This window comes from Corvus hawaiiensis, chromosome 30 (assembly GCF_020740725.1).
Source record: "Corvus hawaiiensis isolate bCorHaw1 chromosome 30, bCorHaw1.pri.cur, whole genome shotgun sequence".
Classification (NCBI taxonomy): Eukaryota; Metazoa; Chordata; class Aves; order Passeriformes; family Corvidae; genus Corvus; species Corvus hawaiiensis.
Window position 1 is genome coordinate 4,311,280 of NC_063242.1, and position 19,416 is coordinate 4,330,695.

At 38.7% G+C, this 19,416-nt stretch overlaps 1 protein-coding gene across 1 annotated transcript in view; it reads right to left on the bottom strand.

Moving 5' to 3' along the window:
* Nucleotides 1-1,044: 1,044 nt before the first annotated feature.
* The window catches only part of LOC125318546 (dynein axonemal heavy chain 5-like), a 151,230-nt gene continuing 132,858 nt past the window's right edge, over nt 1,045-19,416 (bottom strand). Inside the window, exons 73-76 of the mRNA XM_048289429.1 lie at nt 16,353-16,485; nt 7,668-7,876; nt 3,101-3,322; nt 1,045-1,754 (exon numbers count right to left, since the gene is read on the bottom strand). Coding sequence (XP_048145386.1) covers nt 1,536-1,754; nt 3,101-3,322; nt 7,668-7,876; nt 16,353-16,485 — 783 coding nt within the window. The 3' untranslated portion in view covers nt 1,045-1,535. The remainder of the gene's footprint in view (nt 1,755-3,100; nt 3,323-7,667; nt 7,877-16,352; nt 16,486-19,416) is intronic.

The window sequence follows — 19,416 nt, forward strand, 5'->3', positions numbered from 1 at the left end:
TGCTTGAAGCCTTCCCCCATCCTTTTCATAATTTCCAAGATCAATGATCATGAAGCCAAATCCTTCAGCCTTCTCAGAAACAAAATTCTCAATGAAATTGGTTGACATACAGCTGCACTGCAGAGAGGTCTGGTGTATATTTTTTGAACAGTTGGTTTCACTTGAAAAGATAATCTTGCCGGCACTGTTGCTCCTAGCTCAGAGGAAAGAAAGGACCCTGTCCCCGTCTGCTCTGTTTTCCAAGAAGAAAGCTGGCACTCTGTACTTCGTTGTGGGTGTGAGTGTGAATATCAAACTTCCTCATGGAAAGAGCCCCACAATTGCTAACTGCAGAGTAAAGGTTATGGGAAGGAATGAACTACTTTCTTAGATACTTGCTATAAAAAATTGAAAGTGTTTACATGGAGAAACATGAATCTCCATGTTTACACGGAGAAAAAGAATATTAACAAAGTCCTGACTGCAAGTCCTTCTTTCATATCACCCAACAAAAATTTCTTTTGCTTTGAATTTGTGCTAGTGAAAAAAGCCAAACACATTTTCTGCTAATAGCTTCCTGTCTATTAAAAGAGAAGTATCAATCATCCTTCAGTTACAGGGTAGACAGCAGTGGTGCTTAACACAAAAATACTTCAACCATTTCAGGTGAAGTGTGGCCTGTGTGTTGTCTTCTTTTTTTTAAAACTAAACTGATGCAAAATACAGAACAAAAAGGAGTTAAGAGGTTTGAGTTTGCAGGATTCAGGCACTAATGCAAATGGAACAAGCACTAGCAGAGCCAAACTGGTGTTCGGATGTGGTTTTTTCCTGCTAATAATGGGGGGGTGTGCACACCTTCCTTATAAGTGGATATAAGTTTAGAAATTAGTTAATAGGGGCAAAGGGCACTTCTTGTGCAAAGACAAACACTCCTGTTTCTATGATTGTTTACATTAAAAAGGGACTGTTCAAGAAAATGGTCGCAGCCATTAGTAAAACCACCCAGCAAGTTTACAAATGCAAAATCAAAGGAACTGTGCATTGAAATATATGCAGATAAACATAATGCTTTACCATGCATTTAATTATCTTGTCATTACAGCTTTACTAATGCTATGGATTATAAGATTTTAACTACAAAGTTGAATTTGAAAATAATTATATTATGAAAAATTCTTGTATTAAGAAGAAAGATAGCATCTACAAAAGAACCACCATAAGATGTCAGAGAAGTTGTCACTATCACAAGCACTTTTTTACATAGTGCTTCCATTATGAGCAAGTTAGGTGATTATATTCTCACTTGCTTTATAACAGTTGCCAAATTTACACCTGCAGTTGTTTTCCCTCTGATATTCCCAGGATAAATAAATTTAGTATTTTTGCTGTGAACAGAGTAAGCTGATCTATGTGCAACTAAAATAATCTCTATGTGTCACCTGCTAATTCCCACCCTCCTGTGAGAAGGTAGCCACCACTTTGACAATAACAATGCAAGTCATACTGGCTGCAGCTTAATCCTACTTGATGGTTCATTTTTTCATAGCTGTCTGTCCTTATTTCGAACTGCAGAGCACTGCAACCCCCCTCAAAGTCCAATGATCAGGATTCTGCACTGTTTTCAGATATAAAGAGAAAATGTATGTCAGGTCTGTTCTCCGAGGCTTTTTGTAGACAGGGCAGGAGTACACATTTCCATGTTGCTTCCTGGGGTCATTCAGCGCTGTTGTGCTAACAGCATACACATGGATTACAGGAAGGCTTGTGAACAGCACCTGAGAATGTTAAAACATACACAGGGCTCGGCATTAGAGAAGCAGAATAGGGTGCCTGAATTCTAAATGCCAGAACTAGATTCAGTGATGGCCTTCAGCAAAAGCACCAGCACCTCAGCAGACGTACACGTGAGAACTCAAGTCTTACACTCACTACTGCATTGACACTAACTTTAAGCCTGTGGCAGCTCAGGGACGACAGCCATCAGGAAGTCTGGTGGAAGCAAAGGAAAGCTGTAGAAATCTGGAAAACTGCATGCTGTGGAGGCAGATGGAAAAATGGCATGGTGGTTCTAGGAGGGACAGCAACCATTGTCTTTTTTCCCTTCCTTTGCCCCTTTCACTGATGTTTCCCATTCTTACCCCACCTCCTCTTTCCTGAATGGCAGGACTGGAGCTACAAAAGCCAAGCTGGAACCAGCAACCTTCCTTGTTACCTCTGCACTGCTGACAGTGAAGCTTCTAAGATCCAAGGTGCCTCTTGGGTATTTATCCAAGCTAGATCCCCTCAGGTCTTCCACCAAGATAAAGTATTCATTGTCAGGGGATAAAACAGACCCAAATCCAAGAGCAACATGGAACCTTGCTGAACACTCCAGAGCACTTAAGTAAACTCCATGTTTGAAGGGGTCTTTTGACAAACCCAGCAACAGAAGTTACACCTGGCAAGGTTTGGTTTGGAAAACTTTTCTCTCAGTCAGACACAGAAGTGTTTTACCTATGGACAGGAATTACCTCAATTCCACTTCCAGGACAGTTAGCACTGACTTGGAAAAAGTGTACCAGTGCAGACAACGTCAATTTTCCCTGGACCGTGACTACAGTATCTAATCATTACTCCGTAGTTAGATTTTAAATCTGCTTAGTCACATCAGCGAAATGTAACTCAATGCATGGATAACTGAGCATAAGCCCAGAACTAATACTCTTCCTCATATTATAAAACAAACACTAGGGATTTCTAGTCAAGAAAACACTGACCTCCATATCAAATCCAGCCCAGGGCTTTGGAAGCTTAGATAAGGTCTCCCTTGGTCAGTCAAAAGAAGACTGACTACAGGTTGCACTATTTTATTCAAACATAACTGTGCTGCTAGGGCCCCTGAAGCCAAGAAGCCCAGCATCTGGTCTGCTCTAGTGCTATGCATCCTAAATTAATTTTCTGACAGAAGCCTTTCTGTTCACTGCTGGTGGGTAAAGAGTCTTTCCTCTTCCCAGCGCCACTAGTGTTGGTTACCCTCTTAAAACCTGTTGTGAAACCACTGCTGCAGGCACTCAGCATACTTCCTGGTTTTCCCTGAGCACTTGCATTATGCCACAGCCTGTTACACTCACTTGATCCTTACCTTTGGTGCTGACTCGATCAGCTTACTGTTCCTGCGGTCCCAGCCTGCCCCTTCGAGGAACAGGCCGTGTATGTAAACCCCACCGATGTCAGCAGGAGGAGGGCCAACAACATCCTCTTTCATCATCTTGGTCACTTCACTGTACAAAACCACACTGTCGAGTTCCCACCCTTTGGCTAAATTCATGCGAGTTGTCTCTTGCCTCATGGCTGTTAGGAATCCCTAAGGAGATACACAGGAATATGACAAGAGGATTTTTTAAAAAGCCTTGAATTTAAACAATTTACAACATTTTTTTCCCGATGTGACATCAGCTGTATGAAAGCTCATCCCACAGAATTTCATGTGCATATACAACAAATTTGGTAGTGTAAATCCAATGGTTTTCTGTATTTTCTCAGCACCATGCATCCATACATAATTGGTATGCACACAACATTGCACACGTTGGTGCTAAGAAGCCCCCACGTTGGCTTATTTAACATATCAGAAGTGCCTGTATAACTCACCTCACATGCCTTTTTTACAACCAACCAGATGGAGAGAGGTTCATAGGGCTGCCAGATTAATGTGTTTTGAGAGATTCCAAACACAGGTAATTTCTAATTCCTCTAACACTGGCTATATTATTCACCTTTTCTTATACTGACATTGTAAAAAATGCTTTTCAGTCAACAAATAAGAACACAAAGGAAATACCAGCTAGAATCATGCCATTAAATACTGAAATGCCTCTGACATTGTGCTCAGTGAAAAGTCTTTATCTACTGCAACAACATAGGAATACACATGAGGAACACACAAAGGTGAGAATTAATGAGCCAACAGCTCCACTAGGAAGAAATCAGGAGCAATGAGGGAATTGAAAAAGTTTTTATTTTTCTTCAATATTCACAGTAGAGGGTGCTCTGTTGGCCTACCGTTAGGGCCAAATGAATGGAAAGAAGTCAGATGTGGGAACATTGGCAAACTGTCTACTGAACCCAGGGGCCAACCTCTGGCTGATAGGACTGGAGTGCTCCAAGCACTTTGTAGCCATGCAATACCCTTTAAGTTATGAGAATGTGAGATGACTTTCACGAACTCAGGTATTTCTGTTAACTTACATTGGTTGTTTCTCATTAATATAATACCAGAGACCCCAGGACAAGTGTTTTAAAGAGCTTCTGTGATAGCACAGATAATTGTAATTGCGTTTGAAGTAGATGAGAACTCCAGCGTATAGCTGAGGGACACAGGATTAAAGGCCAAATTCTTCTATCAGAAATACCATTAAATGAAAGCAGAATCCTTGCAGTAATTTGTGGAATTTTAATTTGTAGAAACATGCTAGAACCAATAGTTTAAAATACATGGAGTGTTCACTGCCATAAAGCCCCAGAGGGCGACTGGATCCCAGATAAACTGAAATATTAAAGAAAGAAGAGCCTGAAGAGGACAGAGCAATGACTGTATTAAGGGAATCAGTTCAAAGGCACCATGGAAACACTGGAATAAAAGTAAGCTCAGAACTGTGACTTGTCTTCAGGGATAAGGTTTAGATAGCAGATTATTCCTACAGACATGGCAGGACCTATACACTTTCTGCAGTGGGACTTTTAATGCTTATCTGCTCATTTGAATGAATCCTAGACAGCGTTTGAAGACTGCAGCTGTGAGCTGGAGGCCCAGCTGGGTGTCCCAGAGTGGGTGAATGGCACAACAAAGAGCAAGACAGAATCAAGTAGCTTGAGGTGCCACTGTACAGCTGAGGGCTTGGCTCACCCCAAAACCCTCTGTCAGGGACATAATGAACCACTTGCCATGATATTTGCTTCAATTTCTGGTAATCCTTTAATCCTTTGTTTGTTTGGTTTGGTTGTTTATGGTTGGTTGGTTGGTTAGGGTTCTGGGGGGTTTTTTGTATATGTGTGTTTGCCTTTTCCTGAATTTCTCCCTGTCCAGCTCACTGAAGCCTGCTAAAGCTTTGTCCTTTGGCCTTTAAACAACTCATGCGAACTAACTCTGAACCTTCTAGTGACGGAAAAGCAGGCACCCATGGAGGCTGTGACAAAAAATATGGAAATCAGTTAAGTCTATTGCTCTCACAATCATATTTTCTCCTTTACCTTACTATGGAGGTTCCTTGTTTGTTATTCACTTTGCAAATACTGAGCAAATTATGGTAGGTTTGCTAGAACTAAGTGGGCACTGAGGAATGGAGGTATTGTACTTCATATTCGGATTAGTATCCGCATTGCTTTGGCATCTAAGGGTCGTAAAAGTAGGTTGAGGGTTCATTATGCTGAGTACTACACAACCAGAAAGACAGTTTTGCCTCATAGTGCTTAAAATATATATATAGGACAAGTGACAGGAACTGGATACAGAGATGCAAACAAGGAAACAATAAAACAGTGTCAGCCACAAAATGGAAATTGGGAGGTAGAAATGAGAAATGCCTAATGTCAAATTTTTGATGAAAAACTCCAGTAATATCAGATTAACTTCCAGGAGGGAAGAAAATTCATGGCATTTCTTGTTTTGTTCACCCCAGTTATCTTGGCCCCATGCAGACACACAAGGGGAATCAGGTTTCTTATACATAGAAGTCTGAGCCAGCCCTCATTTGTATCACTAAAAATAAAGATTAACTTCTGTGAAATTACTGAATTTATCCTAGTGAATAAACAGTCCAAGAGACTGGTCCTATATTATTTTTTATTGCCAGAATGCCTCGTTTTCCCAGTGCTATAAATCTACTTTATTGCCCTGTGTTATCCATGGCATTTATCCATTGACTGTAAAGCAAACAGTGAGATATATGCAAGCAGACAAACGACTTAGGAGCTGCATTTCATCTCACAAATGAAAGGATTTTTCTGACAACTTCTCAGGTATTACAAACAAGCCATTAGAACTGCAGCACTAACACCTCACCACCTCAGCTTGTTTGAGAAGACGAAAATCAATTTTCTTAACATATGAAATACTGATTTTAAACACAGCAATATGACTATTAACAAAATAACAGTTAATTAAAAAGAAAATGAGTCTTTGCTCAGGTGAATTGCTTTTAGAATGAGCCACTCACACAGGCTGGGTTACAGAAAGTGGTGACTGCAACAATAACTGTCTGATTCTTAAGCTTGTGATTGTCAGCGCAAATAAATTTTTTAATCTCTGCACACAATGTATTTAGGGACTTAAAGAACTAGGGGTTATGAAGTGTGTAATTTTTGTATTTCTAGAGGCTTTCTCATTTACTATGGTCTATTAAATCACAATTTGTTTGGGGACATTTTACACTGATTATTTGGCAGCTCTTTTCAGAAATCCAGCTATATGGATCCAAAAAAATGTAGGATGCCCAATTTGGGCTGGCAAAATTTCAGAACCCCAGAGCACAAAAAAGCCAGCTAAAATGTCCAGTACAAAATCTGTATCAGCTCTTGCTCATCTGTAGTGCAAAAGCAAACACCAACAAAGCCAAAAGCCTGTTATTGTTGCATCCAGCCTGATCATTGCAAAAGTTACTTTGAAGTATTTTAGAATGCTGCCATCAGTGGGTTGCTAGCAAACCAAGTATGGAAGCACAAGCATTTTATTAGAACTCCTACTCCTCTCCCTCGCACTTGAGAACCCTTTGCTCGGGGATTCTGTGAACCCCCTTCCATGCTATAAAGTTGTACCGGCAGACAGCTGACACACACAGGATAGATGATAGATGGATATTTCCCAGCAGTAGTCCTAGAGAATATTTGCCACTGTTGCTTTCTCTATTCTAGGCAGCTGTTTCAGCTAGCTTTTGCATTGCTAACAAGTACTGAGATTAAAATAGGTCTTTAAAATAGTTCTTTCCTGAGGCTTCATAGAAACCTGTTGGCTGGATACTCTCACAATGACTCATTTCCACAACTCACACTTCCCACAAACATCTGTGAATCATAAAAAGCTTTAATGGATGTGGATAGCTCTGCAGAGAAACTACACCATCATCTAGGTATGTATACTTTACTTTTTTAACTCTGCTCTCAGCTGTTCCTTTTTCTGTGTTTCATTTCAGGCCAGGTTTTTATTTTAGATGGTGCAGACAAGAGGCTGTATTTTTTATATGTCTCTGCAGACCATGTCTGGCACAATTCTGGGGTGGTATGAATAACAAACCTTCCATTTCAAGGAACTGATTTGCAAGGATTGAGAACCAAGTCCAAATCTCTTCTTCCTATGTCAGAGTTCTGGAACTTATCTTGTTTTGTACTCAGAGGGATTTTCATGCAAAAAATAAAAAACAGATCATGGTAACAGAAGAGGTAAAAAAAGGAAGATTAAGTTGAAATGTGAAAGCATGTATTTACCCAATTTCCTCATGATTAAAGCAGCCAAAGATACATTTCATCATTTCAGTAGCATTATTTTGTTCTAGCAAAAATTTCTTCAGTAGATACTGAAGATAATTTATCCTATATTTATGCTAAAAAATTAATATAGATTACCCTTCATATAGTCAATATTAAGTCAGCTTGAAGTCCTCCCAAGGTCTAATTCTGTTACTCAGAAGTTATAAAGGTCAACATGGCAATCTTACCTGTGGATTAAAGAATCCTGTCATCCAGAACTGGTTTGGACGGCCATCCTGCAGCCAGATGCTGAACTGCTGGTTTCTCTCAAGAAGATCAGTAAACCAAAATCCTAAAGTAGTTGACTCCCAGGAAATCCTAAACCACAGTTTTGGAATTCTAGCATCATAAATATTATCTAAAGCATCTTGCAATTCTTCTGACATAATTATGCTTCCTAGAAGATAAGCAAAATGTTCAGAATGAACTTTCCCCTAGCTTGCAAAGGCAATTAAAACTTCCAAATAACATTCCGAGTCTCATAAACCCTCTTTTTTTGTGCCTTAATTGCACACCTGTAGCACTGTAGTCTTATCAGTTTGTAGTTAATTTGTTCAAAATTATAAGACTTGTTTCAAAGCTAAAGGCAATAAGATAAATGATATCTCTTCTGTTGTTTTGATCAGAAACAAAGATATGTTTCTTAAACAACTTCTCCTTCATACACATTATTTATATTCATTATATTCACAGTGTGTTTGGAATGTGATTAATCATTGAAAACTTTTTTTCTAAATTTTAATGGATCCTACATGCACGATCAATGATAGAGATACACTGTGTAACTCATCTATATCCTAAGCATGTACTGGCAGTGATTATATTCATGAAATTCGCTATTATTAATGATAACTTTGTACATTTCCATTATCAAGATTCTCAGTGGGAAAGCAGTAGGTAGAATAAAGCTAGAGGCAGGATTTTTTTTTTTTTTTTTTGGCAGTGGCGGTGCATACTCATATATTCCATGCATAGTACTGCTCTCTCCACTAAAATGCTGGCATTTACTAAGACAGTGATTTTTCAGTGACTCTCACCACTCCGTGTGCTAGAAGTTCCCACATCTTATGTATTCTCAATGGTACTGAGATCTGGCACACTGCCATGCCTCAGGATGACCTCTCTGTTCCAGAAACTGGTTCTATTATTCTGTTATAGAAACTGGTCTGGTAGCCCCAACTTTGATTAAATATTCATGTAATACCAAAGTACAATATATCACCACACACACAGCTGCTGTAATTGCCACAAGGACAACATAAGATACCAAACAGAATTAGGTGGCTTCCACCACAGAACATGTAAAGGAAAGGGAGGTGGTCTGGGTGACTGCAAAGAACTGCAGTGGTCCATCCAGACATACCTATAAGGAAATGTGGCCTGTAATAAGAAAGCATTTCAAATCCCTTCCTTCCACTGAGGATGACAGGGCTTCAGTTGAGGAGAAGGAAAAGTGTATCCAGAAACCAAACACCAGCTTAATTTTGAAGAACAGAGCTAAAACATAAACACTCCTATAGCAGTGTGTGCAAATCTAGTGCTTTCTATGATACATAAATGGCAAAAAGACTTTGATTTCTTCTAGCAGATAATGAATGATCTGCCTCCATTTGTATGCACCTCTTTTAGTGCAACAAAGTCTTTGAGAAAACCATTACTTTTACAAAACAGTAAATATTAAAAAATACTCCCTATCCTGCGTTCTCTGCAATTGATTTGTAGTCAGGCTCAGAATCACGTTCTGCAGTAGCTAAGAGACTTTTAGAACACAATTAATAAACCTTCTCTTTGGGTATTAATCTTGTCTTATACATATAACCAAGAGAACCAACATTTAAGAAAGAAGCCACTCCACGTCTTCTCCTCTTTCCTTAGAAAAACATAATATTACACCATACACTTTATTCACCTTTTAGAGACAGAAAATGTGGGAAAAGAAGTCTTGCAATGCATGTTGGTTTCAACTTCATAGGAACCGTACTGAGGGCACAAAACAAGTGAAGAGCATCTTGTTTTAGCCCTGGGGATCACTACCATAGAACTGAGAAAGAAAGAACTCTTTCATCTCTGGTTATTCCTTGTTTTCAGGCTGATATATTCAACTTTCTCCTTTCCTTCTCTATTCTTCTGGGCAGGCTGGAGCTTTTCAGATAGGGAGATACAACCAGTCTCTGCCCTGAAGCATTGTGAAATCCCTTAGGATGCCTGCCTGCTATGACTCAGAGCAGCTGTTGAGAATGTTAAGGCAGAGTGTTCTTGAGGATGAGGTATGTTCGCAGCTCTGGCCGTGCCCATATAGCTGCATAAATATTCCTAGTGAGTGGGTGTCATCTCTGGCAGTAGGCATACAGTGCTTGAATTTCAGCACTAAATGGCATCTGTGGGTGTTGGCATGCATTCCTGCAGCCAAAATACTCTGATAAAAATAAAAATAATTAACAAAATAAAATAATTGTCAGAAATAAAATCAGTACCATAGGAGAAAAATCATGCCATCTTTCAGGAAAGAAGTGATACAGCTGTTTGAAAAACTATCTTTGATAAATTGAATGAGTAGTACAGTGCCATAGGCTTCTCATATTTAATTTCTGAGAACCTCAGAGCACTGTACTATATGAAGAGACTGAATGTCCTATGAACCTAACATGACAGGCTCTAATGTTCTATGAATCAGACAGGTCAACTGTTTATAACTTTGTTATTTTGGGGCTTACTCCACGATAGTCCCTTTCTTGAATGGAATAAAGCCCATCTGAAAATGACTGATGAAGGGTCAGGTCAGTTAAAGACATTAGGGCATTTCCATACTCCAAAAATAATATCCCCTGTAACCATATTGTTTGCACAGCATACAGAGTTCAGAAATTAGGATTCCCCTTTTTGATTGCCCAAAATTTATACCATCCCCCTTCTAAATCACATCTAAATCTATCCAACTGCTGAGTGGTGAATAACCCAAATAAAGCTTTTCAGTTCTGAGGATAACTAATTTTATTCATAATTAAAGTAAATAGTCTGTTCTTTTAAAATGATCTGGTTTTAGGGTGATTCATTCAATAGATATAATGTTTTGAATAGACACATCAGGAGCTTTTATTATTTCTTGGAGTTGACCCTTTTCACTACCATACCTCCCACAAACTGAACTTGAAAACTGTGTAATTTGTAAAATTTGGATCTGTTTTGAATTTCACATTTATGAGAGTCTATCTGAACTAGGAAACTTACATATCTCATTTAAATGAGTAGCTAAAGTTAGGAACAAAGGAAGGATCTTAAATTCCAGCATGAACCAAAAAAAGCCTCAGTCCACTGACTGATTCTCTTCCCACAGGCACAGATGTAAATCAAAAATAACAAGAATAATTATGTAGGATACAAATGACATGAGAAAAAGTTACTTTCTCCATCAAGTACAGTTTGCCAGTAGCTGATATCATTATAATAAAATTGGAGACTAGCCCTGGAGAACAATACTTGCTAGAAAATGAGCCTGTTAAGCTAGCCTGAACAGCACATAAAGAAAAAAGCTCAGTGAAAGCATCAATTGACTGTCCCAGTTGCAAACCCAGAAGCTGACTTTTTCACACTTTAATTCCCACCCAAGTTTACCACCCAAAAAACCTGCTTTGTTCTTGAAGCAGTCACACCTTGCCTCCACCACCAAGCTCCAACTCCCCCTTCTTTGCTGAACATGTTGAAAAGAAAATACCGACTTGTTTATAACTTCCTAAGGTTTCCTCTCTTTCTGCCTTATGGCAACAGCTAACACTCGCCTGTGTTTTCTCCAAAGCTTTTCTTATTATTCCACAGAAAGGCTCAAGGTATAAAAGCTAATGTATATTTTCCTATACCTAATTTTTTTTTTTTTTTTTGCAAGCTTTAGTATGGTTCTGCCAGCTCTGTGACCACCACTGCTGCACTGATAGAAGTCAACTTCTTTGCTTCAGGCAGTTCTTTGGGTATTTTCCTCTCTCTTCATTTGCAGTGCTTGGGCACTTCAGCATTTGGAGGTGATTCCTGGGAAGTTCTCGGAAGCTCATTTAACGTCACCACGCTGTTTTAATCCCAAGGCCTCTCAACAGTTTACTGCTTTCTTTTGCCCCAGCTCTCCAGAAGAGGAAGAGTAAAACAGGCAGCCAAGACCTGCCATGCACAACACTCTCTCCATGTTTTACTTGCAGACTGGTATTCTCTCCACCTGCATCTAACCTCCGCCCCTGTTCTGTTTTCTCTTTGTTTCCCATCTTTCTTTTCTGGTGCAGAATCCTCTGATTTAATTCTTCAAGTCAGGAGACATGAGAGGGACTAAGAAACTTGAGTAGCATGCAATTTTTCACATAGAAAAGCACAAAATTCCTAGATTCTCCTCAATAGCTAAATCCTTCAGTCAGAAAGATGGCAATTTGAAAGTAACCTTGCAAATTGTTCTGAAAATTTACCAGCTCCCGAACTAAATGTTCTTGGCTGAAGAGTCCTTTCCATCAAAGGATTGAAAATAAAAATTTTAAAGCAGTAATTTGAAGATGAAAATCCACACACAACTCTACAAAAAAGGTAATACAAATCACTACCCTGAGCTAGAGTAATACAACAGGCAGATAAACTCTATTCTGCAGTTTGTCCTTAACGTGCAGTGTGTGTTTCTAAACAGTTGTCCTGGCCAGCGTCATGGCAAGCATATGTAATACCTATTAAGAAGTTCAGAAATGATGTGCCACACTGTGAAAGACAACAGGAGGGATTCTGGCATTCTTATAAGGATGAGAAGTAATGGATGAGAGGTGCTGAGCCAAGAGTAACTACACCACAACACATACTAGAATCATCCCTTCTATTCCTCAAATGATGTCCCCATTGTTATATTCCATTACTGTCTTTACTGAGTGCTCTTAATCACTTTCAAATAAAATCCTCATCCAAAAGTGATGATCCCTACAAGCCTCACACACACACACACAGAGTAGAACTTAGTAAGGCAAGAGCCCAAGATCTTTCAGTCCAAAATTCTATTACCACTGTCAGCAAGCCAAACTAAAACTTTGTTAGTATTAGCAGTCTTACACCATTACAAGTCAAAATAGAACTTAGCCAGACAGGGGGAATCAGTCCATACTTCTCCCTTTCATGGGAAATTACCTTTGCTGTGCACTCTGGCAAGACTAGTTTCCCGAGCTTCACTTTTTCACCATGTAGGTTAAAATAAATTACCAGCTACCTCTTTTGACTCTTTTGGACCTCATTTATATCCCTCTTATAAGGTGCTACATACAATGAACAGAAATTCCTTGCAGTATCAGGATACAAACACTACTTTCAACTTCATGGTATTCTGAGTTGGAAAAAAGTAGCAAATCTTTACCTTGGGCTTAACACACAAGTTTGTGTAGGTGACATAAAAATCCTACACAACTCCTGTAACGTGTGTAGAACTACATCACCATAGAACTGCTGTTTTTCCAGAAAAGGACTGCTCTCTCCTAACTCTGCAAATACTGTATATACAGCAGTGATCATGTGGCTCATATATGACATGAAAAGATAAAAAAATAAAAGGTTTCTCAGATGTTCTTCACTTGTTCATGAAGTAGGCAGTTTAGACGATTCCAAAGGATTAGTTTGAAAACACAAAGCTGTAAGGTACCAGAAACCAGGACCAAGTGGATGCAGTTTTATGACCAAAGTAGAATCTAGATATAAGCAAATGAGTTAAGCATTTGTTTCTTTCACAAGAAGCCCTTAAACACAATGTTAAGTGGGTTAAAAAGAATCAGGATTGAAATCATACTAAAAGCTGTGCTTATTTCCATTGCCAAGGATTTGATACCTACTTTCAGCGCTACTACAAGTATGCTCCACTTCATTCATGGAAAACACTCCCACAGAATCTCTCTTCTCACTTCATTCACCAAGAGAAGACACATAAAAATGCTTACCACTCTTATTCAGTGCATGGAGAAATAAAGACAACCCCACAAAATCTCACAGACAGACCACATTCAAACAAACTCAACTCAAACAAACTCTAAGAGGCTAGGAATAACTGGATGGGTCATTAGGTTTTACTGCATTTAGAAACACTATCTTCACTAGTGGGAGAGGGGGTTTGAAGCATCCACTCTACAATAAAGAGTGAGGGATTAGTATTCTGTGCCAGAGGCCTCTACACCACCAGAGGCAGGCAGTAAGTACATAGGAACTTAATAGCTCAGATACTGCCCTACAAGGAATGGTCATCTTCTGACAGGGCTCAAGATCTGCTGCTCATAACCCATTAAGATGTGGCATTTTTGGTGCAGATCCCATGTCTTACTTCTCCTTGTCTCTGAAAAAATTTCTCTGTTTGGAACATGGCTTCTATTTAGGGCACTCGAGAGGACACCCATCACTGCTGTGTTCTGATTTATGGTGAAACTCTGTATTATGCTAACTGTGAAATAAACTCTGGGCAATCAATAAGTAATTAAAGCAGAAGTAATGGTTGGGACATAAGTGAGAGCACAATGAGCAGCTAAAATTTAATTACTACAACTTGATCCAGAAAAAGTATCCCTCTGGGCAGCAGTTTATTGGTGGAGACGAAAGCTTCTGGGGCATATTTGCCAACAAACATGTTGGACACATGCTGAGCATCCTCACCCATCCCAAAAGCTGAACACTGCTTAATCTGCCCTCGGGACAGAGGGACAAAACTGTCTCTGCTAATTCCTTCTACATCCCTCATGTTCAGCTGCACATGGGCTCTCCCTGAGGAGGGATTTACATTACCTCAAATGTAACTTGGTGAGCAACATCAAAACGACAAGGTCCGACCATTCACATCCAAACTGGAGAATCAGATATTCAGACTTCCTTTCACAAAGCTACATGACACAAGCTAAAGACGCACTATATTCTTAAACACAAAATTCATTTGAAAGTTTAGGTCTGCCAAAAGTGGGTGCTGGGACCTTAACACATTCACGAGGCCAAAGCCAGATACATGAGCTGGGCAGATGTAAAAAATCACATGACCTGTTTGAGCAGGCAGATCAGTTTACCTCATTGTAAAGAAAAAGAAGCACCTCAGATGACCTGAGATTGCAGTTGACTAGTTTTGGGGGAGAATCTAGTGTGAGACAGCTTGGGGTTTTCCCTTTTGCTGAGGTAGAGTGCCTAAATGTTCTTTCCATCCCCTACTTAACAGTCCACCATGTGCACTTGATATATCATAAACATGCCAGAAGCCATTAATTGTTATTTTTAACTATACATCCAATTTTGTTTTCAGAGCAATTTTTCACTATATTTAACTTGTCTGTCCATAAGAAATTATGTTTTAGAGAACTGCATGAAAGTTACAGCATTAACTTGATTAAACATCTGGCAGAAGACTGTGCCCACTGTGGAACTGAATGTGAAGTGCAAATAAATTATGTTACTCATCCAGCCCTCTGCAGAATATTATACACATTGAGAATTTAAATATATCTGTCACAATCAAGGAAAGATTAACACTTTCATGGATGGAAAATATTATTTTTATTTACTTGAAAAGGGACTCTATTCACACATAAAATGGAACTTTCAGCTCAGGAAGAAAGGACAATTGTTTCTTCCAGCTTGATCTTTGCCTATGTTATTACAGGATATGAAAGCTTATTAGCCTTGGGCACATTTATGAACCTCTTTCCTAGATTCAGATTATAGGCACGAGGTTTCTGAAGCACGTATTGTTGGCTTAGTGTATCATACAAATGATAGGAAAAAAATCCCTTTTGATTCTTGTGTAATAAAAACACAAATTAAAAAAAATCTCCCCTCATGAAAGACATTGTCAAAAGACTGGAAAACACCAGTAAGACAGATTACAGTAATGCCATCAGCTATGTCAGAAGGGACTAGTTCTGAGGCATTCTGACCTGCTCCCTGTGAGGACAGTTTGCTGTCTCAGATATTTTCTGTCTCTCTGCTAGGGAACAGCAGACTTGGGCGAGATCTTAACCAGTGGAATCAACCCATTCCTACTTCATCTTAATTTATTGTTAATTCAGAAGCTTGGCTGACCAACAGTATGCTTTCCTTCCTGGGTATTTCAACTCTTGCAGATGAGCAAAATAGGAAGTGAAAAAAAAAGCAGATGGTAACATCATTATCCCTTCTTTTTCCTCACTCCTTTTCCGATCCAATTTTCCATCTGCTTCTAGTTGCCTCTACTCTTGGTTTATTTTAACTTCATTCACCATTGCTCACTTTCAGCCAAATACTCCTGTCTCTGAGAGATAGAGTGCTGTTGCCTGTCTCCTGTGACGCCTAAAAGAAGAACTCTCTCTCTCTCTCTTTTGACTGACACTGCCACTCACTTCAGCTTCCATTTAGAGACATGCCATTTGGTATAACCAGTTTCACAAAAATGTCAAATTTCACCTTAAATTAGAGTCTTTATCACCTTTACTCCTGAGTTCCCTGTCTCTCAATTACTTAGCAGCAACACTTCTACCTTGTTCTATATCATGTCTCAGCTTCATTTCATAAATGACTTTGGTACATGACCCATGGACCTAATCACGCAATTCAGGTCCTCTGAGCTCTGTAGGATCCTAGAGAGGATCACAGAAGTGATGCAGTGCTGAGGGACATGAACTGCAATACTGGAGCGCCTGCATGCAGAACAAATTTAGGTGGAGTGTCCTTAGAGATGTAATCAGGAGATTTTAGGGACTAAAATTAGTGGTCATATGATAAAGAGAGAGAAAAAGAGAAAAACTGAGGGAGGGAGGAAACAAAAGAGAAAGGAAGGAAAGGAGGGGCAATATTTATTTAGTCATATGGCATAAGCAACTGCTAGCAATAAATATTGCACCTTAATTATGATTTTTGATATTGTAGCTTACCATCAATAGCCAATTTGAGATCAGTCAGTGTAGTTCGAACTCTGGATATAACAAGTTGCATGCGGTCAATTTCTTGACGGAGAAATATGTTTATGGGCTGAGTAGCTCCCATCTTTTGAAGCTGGGCTTTCACCTTAAAAAGAATAGTGCAATGATTATAAAATCTAATCTCCTGTTTCCCATGCAATAATTTTTGAAAGCAAAAACATTTTCAGAAAAGAAACTTTTTAGTAACAGATGGCCCTTCAAGCCCTGTGCCAACTGTAAGATTTAGCACACTGTGACTCATTAGCTTACCAGAATGAGCTCCTCCATCATTCTAAGAAGGGAAAGTTCCCTCTTTTTGAAGGGACACAGCAGTTCCTTCTGTCCTTGTTAGGCTGCAGGGTCTTAGATCTTATAATAAAAAAACCCACATGCTATACAAAAGCATGTTTGATGGTAACTTCTTCATATTTCCAAATTGTACTAGGTGAACTTTCTCACCTTTTCTTGCCCTGCTGAGCTGAAATAATGCAACAAATGGAGTTCCACTTAACAAGCACAATGATATGTAAAAGCTGCTAATTTCAGTAGCCTGTGAGTCGTTCATGAGACAAGACGCTCATGGATACATTACTAGAGAGGCAAGATTGCCAGAAATAATACAGATGCCGCAGAAATCTGTTACACCATTATGTGCACCGTTTTGCAAGTAGGAGCCTTTGGCCTTTTTAGGTTTTAAAGACAACAGTTTCTCTGAAATGCAACAGAGAATATTCTCAAAATGGAATCAGTTGCCTATGTTAGTTAAGGACATGACATAGTAACAGTAGCAACAGCATTCCCTGTCTCGCTTTTGCAAATGATGTGTATGGATTGTGCTTCAGACATGCACTGCGTGTTCCATGTATATCAAAGATCACTGTACATAACAGTGAGTGAGAGAGGGGTTAATGGCACCTGAAAAAATCATGGTGCCCATACACCACACAGAACCAGAATTCTTGATTTTTCAGACTTTTGACTGTTTTTCCCCACTTTCAGAAAGCCAATGGCTCATATATCTCATTGTATACATTATTATGTATACTATACATTTTATACAAATAATAAACATTGCTAAAGATTTAATTATTAGACTGAATAGAAAATTTCTGCAAGACGAATATCATACAGCAGTTGAGTAGTTACAATCACTAGTATAAATATGCAAGTGCTTTGGCAATTTCCAAATCTTAAATTTCAACTCCAAGTCCAATATACTCTTTCTCAACTTTCTGTGCTATCCTCCTTGGGAGACAGCTATCAGCAAGGTTATACATCATATTTTAATCACAAGGACCCATGGGTTTGTCAGACAGAATGTCCAAGAAATAGGTGCCAGCCAATTATGCTAATGCTTTGCAGTGTGACAGTACATTTTACAGACTGAATTAATGCATTCTGCCTGTGGAAGAGAAAAAAATACTAAAATCAGCTATTACAAGACTAGAGCTGAGACAATAAAGTTTTTGGATAACCCCCACAATGAAGTATTCTGGCTATTTAATACAAAATCCAGGAAAAACTTCTGCTTTCTGAAAAGTTTACATAAATTGGTAATTCTCCCTCTTGACAAAAAGGAAAAACATTTGATTTATTTTTTTCAGAATACTTAGAAATCTAGTGCATGCCACTAATAAGAAAGGAACTATGCAGAATATAGTCTGTGCATGTTACCCTTTAAATAAGAAACACACTTTTTATTTCTAGTCTACAAAGCATGTGTTCCTTTTGAGGAGCATTTAGAGGAAGAATTTCTCCCATTTGAGGAAAATTTGTATGGAAGATATTGTTAAAGGGGTTATTTTCCAAAATATTGATATTTATGAATCTACAAAGAGGAGATGAAGTAGAGATTGTAAAATGTTACTGCACCGATAATAGTACAACTTAGCTAGTGAATTCTCAGAATTTACACATTCTTCTGATCTACTTTCATGTACCTACAAGAACACCTGTAATGTTTTGAATAATGAAGCCAACCAATAAAGCAGAAATTTGCTAATCCAACCTAGGTATGCTCACAGCATTCAGTCTGGAGCACCAAGCACAACCAGATATCAAAATTGAAAAAAATTACATACTTCTTACTTTATTGTATACAAATCAATCCTGATCTGTGGTGAGATTTACTGGATATAACATAGTGCATTTCTTGGAAATCTTGCTGCAAAGGCTCTTTGAAACACAAGCTCTGAGGTATGATTAACTAGTTTTGTATTAGAATTCTTATCAAGCAATCAGATGACTTACATGCAGTGCTGTATTTATTATGACATAAAGAGTTGGATTCTGACTCTCAGAAAAAAAAAACCTCAAAAGACAAAACTCATTAACCAAAATAGCCTTTCTGAGATTAATATACTAATTCCATAAAGCCCACTTAGAACATCTCCTTTTCATTATGCAAACAGCTATCACCTAACATAAAACAATGTGATTTAAGAAAGGAGTTACTAAAATCATTATCTTAATGGCTTTGTTTGCATGATTTTGCAATGCATATCTCTACTGTGTCAGATTCCTTTATGCATATTTCTTAACTGTCCTCAGGTCACCAGTTTCTTTGTCACCACATACTTCATAAGATTATCAGTAGAAAAGTAGCTGCTGAACTCATGCCATGATCATTGATCAAGTTACTGTACTAGTGACTGCCTATGGCTTTCAGTAAATGCTATTATTTTCAATCAGACTTAGTTACTTGCTACATTCTTTGTCAGCAGAAATGGGAAGTCCATCACTCTGTAGATGGACAACCCAAACCTCTTTTCAAGGGATGCCAAGGACCTCTTCCTTGTTGTACACAAAGAGGCAGACAGAGAAATATGAAGAAAATAGAGGAAGCTCTAGAGCTGGATGGCCACCATATCTGATAGTGGTAATAAGTAAACCAGGGACATATTACAGAATCTTCTATGTCAGTGTTTCAGTTCAGACCCTGAAATTTTTTATTTGGGTTTTTTTTGTAGCAAAAATCCTGCACTGAAAACTAGATTCCAGGCACACAAAGGTCTTAGCTTCAAATTAAACTAACCCA